An 8,118-nucleotide genomic window follows, 5' to 3' on the forward strand; every position below is an offset into this window, starting at 1 on the left:
TTATACTAATACACTACATTCCATCTACCAATTCAGCATTTTCTTATCTAGAGAAAGGGTCTTAAAGACAGAAAGTCATCTTTTCTCCTGTTGAACAAAAAGTGGCTAGCACATTGCTTGGCTAATTGCATTGCTCAATAAGTTATGGAGTAAACAAATAAATGAGCAAATAACTCCGGGCATATAAATTTCAAGTAGGCTAACTGCTACCAAGCTGAGGTCGTAATCTAATCATGTTGCTTCTGGTGGAAACAAGAGATGATCATTTTTCTTTGTTTTAGGACGAACAGTTCTAACTCTAAATAAATGTAAGTTAACATAATGTTTAGTGAAAAGGCAAAAAATTATTAATTTTAGCTGTCATTAACTATACCTTTAAACCACATTTTATTCTGGAGCACATATAAAGTAAGTCAAACTTTTTTTCCCTAAGAGTAATCTATATTATATGACAAAGAATCTAATCTTTGTATGTATTAGATTCTAATAATATGTAAATTAAGCTTTTCATAGAATGTCATAAAAATGTTTGAGATTCAGTTAAATGGCAAAAATCTCAAATAGTGCAAGCCTTCAGTGTAGCTGTAAATGAAGAAAGACAAGATTAGCCATATTAAATTTACCAAAAAGAAAAAGCCCTCAATAGGGTCACAAAAAATTGGTTTGATATGTACAACCAACTTCTTCTTTGAAAGAGAATTCACAGAGTATAACTTGGAAAGTATAAACTCTCAAAGACAGCCTGAAAGGTATAAATTTCTTAAGCACTGGTAGAATGCTAATTCAAATGTCATGTATTCTAAGACTAATTCAATTGAAATGAAAAAATAATGTATATTTATTTGCCATTTTGAGTATGTAATTTTTCTGTAAAGGGCTATTTTTTAGTGGCCTCAGCTACATTTGTATAGTTTTTAACTCACTTGTCTTTTTATGTTTATTGTATACAAAAACACAAGAAATTGCTTTTTACTTGCCACAGTTCTATTTTTTGTCTGTGAGAACCTATAAGAAATTTAATCCAGATATTAAGCCAAAATATCTATAAGTAATATGTAAAGTGGTGAACAGTATTCAAATAGCATTTTTTATTACTTTATAATCCTCAGAAATCTTAAAACAAGATCAACTGATCACACATTTCTATACATGTAATAACAGTAAGGGAAGATAAATGATAAGCAGTAATTTGTGAAGTAAATGTTTACTTTAGTATATCTTTACCTTTGCAAGGTTATTACTAAAGAAATTATTTTATGTTCACCTTTAGTTGTAGTGCCTTCTCTAAGTTTTCAATCTTTCTTTCAGCTTTTCTCAGCTTCTTTAGTTCCTCTGAGTCTGTGAAAGAGCTCTTTGGGGACAAAGACCTTGAACGTTTCACAGGTGGTTCCTCGAAAATAGAACAAGGACATGGTTGAACTAGTTGGAACACTGGATTATGAAAGACATGCAAAATTAAAGAACAAGTAATTTTGAATACTAATAATGAATTATAAAAAAAATCTTGCATGGAATACCAGAGAAATAACAAGCGGAATTACCACAGTGCTACTGCTAAAGGTTTCTCTGTGACTCGTTAATGAGAATATTCATTTACATTTACATTGTTTCTTTCAGAATAATGATGTCCCATTAGGGAAGACTAAAGGGTTATAGACTCAGAAATGCAAGAAACCTCATTACAAAGGAGGGGATAGAGGCTGGTCTAATTGCTCTATAAGGGTCCAAGGTTACACTTGATAGGACAACCAGAAACAAGAGGGAAAGAATTTTTTTCCCTTTGAAATAGTTTAACACACTGTGAAGTTGAAGGAACAATATGCTTGAGGAATATAAATACAACAGACAGTAGATCTTATACTATAATGACCATATGGTCATTAACTATAATGTGGCTAGCTAGAGACATGAATGTGTGTTTATATTATGTACAGCTTCATATACCAATCTGGAGAAGGAATATGTAAAAGCAACTATTAAGCTGGGCAACATATTATTCAAACTTACTGAATGTCCTTTTGAAAGAAAAAATTTTGTTCAAAATATTCCTCTTGTTTTCTTGACATTTGTTAAAAGCAAGAAACATCAAATCAGTACATTTTTAAACTTTAGCAATACAGCAAGCACCCAAATTAGGTCCTGTAATGTTTTCTCTCAATTTTAAGAATGTTTTATTTCATTTAAATGAAGCTCAATGCCATTAGAGCATTGTAAAATTACAAGAAATGTAAAATGCAGTTATGTTTAAATTTTAAAAATATATACAATATATATACATACATAAAGCTTGTTTTTCTGTAAATTACTAATAATAGAGGGAGTAAATAAAAGTAGCACAGAGATCTGAGTCTAATTTTAAATGCTTTCTTAAGATAGTTTGTCCCACTCAAGAAAGATTGAAAAGAACCAAGAACAATTATCTTGAAAACATGGCTTACTACTTTTATTTTTATTTATTTATTTATGTATTTATTTATTTGACTTACTACTTTTAAAAACATTATTTTCTATTGCTGAAGTGACAAGTGTGAGAATATATGTCTAAAACTACTTGTTTTTAGGAAAGTATTACTTCAATTTGTCAAGAAATAACATATCTACAATGTGATATTATGAAATTATAATATTAGTCAATGTTCATAGAATTTTTTGCACCATAACAGATATATTAATGAATACTACAAAAAGGAAAAGCTGAGATGTTAACAGACAACAAACATGTTACAAAATTGTTTACTTTTCAGTACTGCTATGCCTTTAAATCTGAAAATGTATAGCTATGCATATTAATGTTAAATTCCATTTAATAGTTTATAATCCACATGGGCAATATGTAAATGTCTCTGATAAAACAAAAATAGTAAGATATATTTTTTCTAATTAAAATATTGAGTTAATGACTAACACATCTTTAAAATTTTAAAGTAGATTAATTTATCTGTAGATTACATAAAAAAGGATATTTGCCCAAACTTTTTAATATAAGAATATTAATTTACTGCAAAACAGGTGTAATAATACTAATATACTTCATTAATTAAAGTAGGACTATATATTCTATCTTTAAAAAAGGAAAAACAATCTACTCCAAATAATTATTTTATTGAGTGTTTGGCACATGATATTTTTAAAAAGTTTTCAGAAACATAAGCAGAGAAAGAAGTAAATGCAGCTGTTTGTTTTTTACTTCATTGCTTGCCTTGCCAGCTTCATCCTGAGAAATTCACAAAATGACAAAATACCCTTACCTTTTGTTTCCTTTCAGTATTTGTCAAGACGCTCTTTTCTGAGGAACTCTTATTAGGAGGAGATCTGTTCTCTGAGAGTTTTTCATTTGCTATTTTCAGTTTCTCCTGTAAATACTCAATTTCAGACTTCTGTGAAACCATTAAGGTTTCTAAACTTGATAAAGATGGCCGTTGAAATACCTATTTCAAAAAGTATATGTACAAATACAATTATGTCTTATATTACTTACATACATGCAAATATTTGAATATAATATATTATATCATAAGTAAAATGTTCATAAAAAGAAAACTTCATTTCAACACTAAACTGTAAACCAGCATTAGCTAAACTTCTATCATCCTAACAGAAGGGCATTTTTCTACAAAATAACCAGGAGTCTGCATAAACATTTTCATAAATAATATTGTCATACATATTTGCTAGAGAAAAAATGTAAAGAATAGTTGCATGATACACACGACTGACCTATATATTATTTCCAATTTAAATTTATACACATATGTATTTCCTCACGAAATACTCAATCCACCATCTGATCAAGTGTTATGCAATACTATAGAATATAAAACTGGGGAAAGGAAACCAACAGCACTATAAGTCTAATTTTCTTTTAATGTATCATATTTTACTAATAACAAAAAACTCTGATAGCTTTAAAAGTTAATACTGTTCACAGCATTCTCTGAAATTTATTCCTATGCCAGATAAACTGTTAATGGTAAATACCACATTTTAACAACAGAAATCACAGGAAAATTAAGCTTGGAGGAAACATGTTCATGAAAACCAGCATTCTGCAAAAGTCTGTTGCCAGTTTGATATTTGAAACCATTAAAATCCATGTATACATGCTATTTCAAATTAACAACTTCATTTACAAAAATCAAAAACACTAACTCATAGTGAAAAGTTTTTTGTTGACTTCCAGCAGTGTCAAATTTCATGATTCTAATATTATTAATATGAACCAATAGCTCTGGAAATAGATTCACATAAAATGTAGAGAGCCCCATACTTCCTAAATGATATTCATAAAGGCTATGAGAAAAATATATATGTCTAACCTTTCTGAACCAACATTAGGAAATACTACCCTTTTCTGGTTTTGCCTACATTTTTCTTTTCTTAGGAGATTGACAAAATTTTCCTAATTCTAAGCAGTAATTTTTATACTTAGTGGGAGCACCCCTGATTTTTACTATTATACTTCCCTCTTATGTAAATCACATGATTTGTTTCCCAACCTTTATTCTATCTTACTACTATATATTTTCCTCATTGTTGTTTATATATTGTACTATTACCACACTTGCAATACAGTAAAAACTCCATTACCTTGATTTGAATATCAAATTAAAAGTTTAAGCACTTTTCTTCCAAACTCTAGAGGATTTTGCTTTATTCTTTCCTCCTCCTTTTAGTAACTGTTTGAATTTTATTTGTTTTTTCTTCAAATTTTGTAAGGTAATATATGATGTTTTTAAATACATCTGTTTTAAATTTTTTTCCTTTTCACTGAATTTATTAGGGTGACACTAGTTAACAAAATTATACAGGTTTCAGGCACACAATTCTACAACACATTATCTGTACACTGTATGTGTGTTCTGCATACCAAGTCAGGTCCCATCCATCACCATTTATCCCCCTTTATCCTCCTCCCTCTCCCTCTACTACCCCCCACCCAGCAATCATATTCTTTGATTGGGCTACCAATCTAAACAATTTTCAAAGACTATCTGCTCTCGTTCAGATTTCATTAAATAAAATTATGAAGAATATATCCAAAATCTCATCATTTCCAAAAATTTCTAAATAAATTGTTCAAGATCAAAAATTAGAATAAAACTGAAAAAAACATAACTTTAATGTACTGATGTATCTAATAAGCAGTCCTATGTTCTTTATAAGTGAGTTTTCTAAGTCTCATTGGATTAAAAAGCAATAGATAAAAATGCAAAAAACATGAATATTCAGATAAGAAGCTGCAATGATAAATAATTCAAATATTCATGGAGACATTAAAAATGTTCCAACAGTGGATATTGTCACTGAAATAGAAAAAGGTTTCATACTTAGGCACCAGTCCTTCAAAAGACCTCACTAACAACAGAACTTTAAAATTAAAAAATAGGAGCCAGGAAAATAATATAAATAAATGAACACAATGGGTTGTGTTTAGTTGGTTTTAAAATCATAGCTTTAGAATTCATTCAATAGGCATTTTGTATAAATATTAAATATGTATTCTTCACTCCCACAAGGAAACTTATATATGCTCCCAGTTTTTAAAAAATGTGCTTGCTCTCTCTGCCTCTTTCTTTTGCATGCACACCTTTTATCCCTTTTGCTAGATACGTGCACAAGAAGTATTTCACATTTCTCTTAATACGACCATTTTTAAAAGTGTAAGTGAAGTGTCAAATGACACTCAAACAGCCTTACTACAAACGAGTAAGAGGATATCTGTAACAGTATTGTTCTACTCCACCAATTGTTGGCATAGAGAAATGTGGCCCACTACTGCCAGATCTACTGATTTTTCAAAAAAAGTGAGGGATTTGGATTTTTTTAAAATCCTAATTTTAAACTACTGTCCTGACTCCGTTTATGACTCTTGTATTTTGAGAACATTATGGTGAGAGTATAAACTGCTACAAATTTCCAAGGGTAATTTTAAAATATTCATCAAAGCACAAGAAAATGTATCAAGTCTTTGACTTGCCATTTTACTCATGCTGAGAGTTGATACAAAAAATTAAAAATGATAAACAGTTAAGTGAGATAAGCAGGTTACAAAAGAATATAACATAGTATGTACAAACTGATTTCACTAAATATGCACAGGAAAAATATTATAGTGTTATTTTTGAGAGGAGAAATTATATGCAAATATATTTTTCATACTTATCTAAAACATTTCCTTAAATTTTTTACAATGAATAAGTAACTAAATGTTTTTCTTCATCTTCACTGGAGGACATTTTTTTCATTGCTTTTAGAGAGAGAGGAAGGGAGAGAGAGAAATACTGATATGAGAAAGAAGCATTGATCAGTTTCCTCCTGTACACACCTGGAGCAGGATTTTACATGATGACGTTCCAACCAACCAGGGCACCAAATGTTTTTTTTTTTAATGTAAATTTTTCTGCAAATAAAAGGAATTAGAGTTCCATATAAAAAATAAGTATAGATAGGGGAAATATATGAAAGTCACTCCATAATCTCATCTGTCAGAGTTCACTAATGCTATACTATACTAATAATGATATACTCGGATAGATGAAAAGTCTGGGTAATATATCCATTACCAAAAACAAAACAACAACAACAAAAAACACTGTATCTGCCCTGTAACCTGCTTTTTAAACAGAATTTATTTTTAGAACAGTTTTTATACTTAGAGAAAAACTGAGTTCTCTTGTACCTTACTTACCACTCTTACACACCCAGTTTCCCGTTATGCACCTCTAAAATAACATTCGTGATCCAAAATCGGAAATTTTTTAATTGTTGACACTGTTACAGATGTCCCCCACTTCCACCCAGCGCCTGCGCTCCCTCCTCTGGCCTTCACTGAAGTTGATAGTTTATTCAAATTTCCATAGTTTTTACTGAGTGTCCTTTTCTCTTCCAGGATGCAATCTATGATACCATAATATACTTAGTGTAAAGTCAGAAACTTTTGGTTGTGACAATACTTATTTTTGATAACAGTGATAGTTTTGAGGAGTACTATTCAGGCATATTATAGGATTCCCCAGTTGTTGGAATTTGTCTATGTTTTTCTCATGACTAGACTGGGCTTACAAGTTTGGGGCAGGAAAATCACAGAGGTGCCATTTAAATCATATCATAACAAAGGGTACATACTATCAACACGATTTGATGGTTGATATTGATCACCTGGCTAGACTACGTTCTATCAGGTTACTCTATTGTAAAGTGATTCCTTTATCCCCACCCATATGATGCTCAATTGACCTGCTTTTTAAACTTAAGAATTATATGTATAATTATATGTATAATATGTAAACTTACTTATCTTTTTAAAGTGTTGTTTTTACAGGCTTAGGAAAACCAAGAAAATCAATCCCCCTGTCTGTGGAAGTTTATTCTATCTATTGCCCTTAAAATCCAAGAGTCTTTAGAAAGTTAGCTCTTCTTGCTAAGAATTATTAGTATTTTACAAATAAACTTCTCTAATATCAAAAATCCTGTGCACCTTTTTAGTTTACAAACTTGGAAGATAATGGTATGATGCTAGACCATAGTTAATCTGATGACAAATGATCAGTGCAGTATGTGTCCAAATGCCTCCAATTGGAACTAATCTCTTTAAATTGACCATTATTAAAACATAACTTCTTTTTCACATTGATCCACAGAGGTAGAGGTAATTTTGATCAAAAAGTCCTGCAGAAGATACAGAGTAGGAGAGGGAATAAAAGGAGACTTTAAGTAATGTTGTGCCCATTACTATTAAAATATATATATTAAATATGTAGTCATGTTGCATTAAATTCAAGCAACATTGCGTGATAATACAGTGGAGGCTGAGGAAATATTGTCTAATGAATTGAAAATAATTTCAAAGCTATAATAGTTGCAAAGAATCGTAAGATCAATTGTTTTGTCTTATTAGTAAATTTTAATTAAATACATCAGTTTTTTTCCTACTCTACTAAAATAATAATTAGCACTTAGTAAAAAGGTATTGAGTTCCTAGCTGTAGGTAAGCATTTAGCATACATTATCTCACTTATTTAAGAAATTGATAATTCCAAACCTGTCAACACATAAATACAGTCTATTTCAAAAAAATGTTTAAAAAGAATATGATACTTCAACAAATAGTAATAGTAA

At 30.0% G+C, this 8,118-nt stretch overlaps 1 protein-coding gene across 2 annotated transcripts in view; it reads right to left on the reverse strand.

Moving 5' to 3' along the window:
• The window catches only part of CNTLN (centlein), a 294,809-nt gene that overhangs the window by 143,006 nt on the left and 143,685 nt on the right, over positions 1-8,118 (reverse strand). For both annotated transcript variants that reach the window (XM_045840845.1, XM_045840844.1), the window contains exons 9-10: positions 3,249-3,428; positions 1,265-1,390 (exon numbers count right to left, since the gene is read on the reverse strand). In XM_045840845.1, coding sequence (XP_045696801.1) covers positions 1,265-1,390; positions 3,249-3,428 — 306 coding nt within the window. The remainder of the gene's footprint in view (positions 1-1,264; positions 1,391-3,248; positions 3,429-8,118) is intronic.

The sequence above is a fragment of the Phyllostomus hastatus genome, unplaced genomic scaffold (assembly GCF_019186645.2).
Source record: "Phyllostomus hastatus isolate PE091 unplaced genomic scaffold, TTU_PhHast_1.1 phas_contig_34, whole genome shotgun sequence".
Lineage (NCBI taxonomy): Eukaryota > Metazoa > Chordata > Mammalia > Chiroptera > Phyllostomidae > Phyllostomus > Phyllostomus hastatus.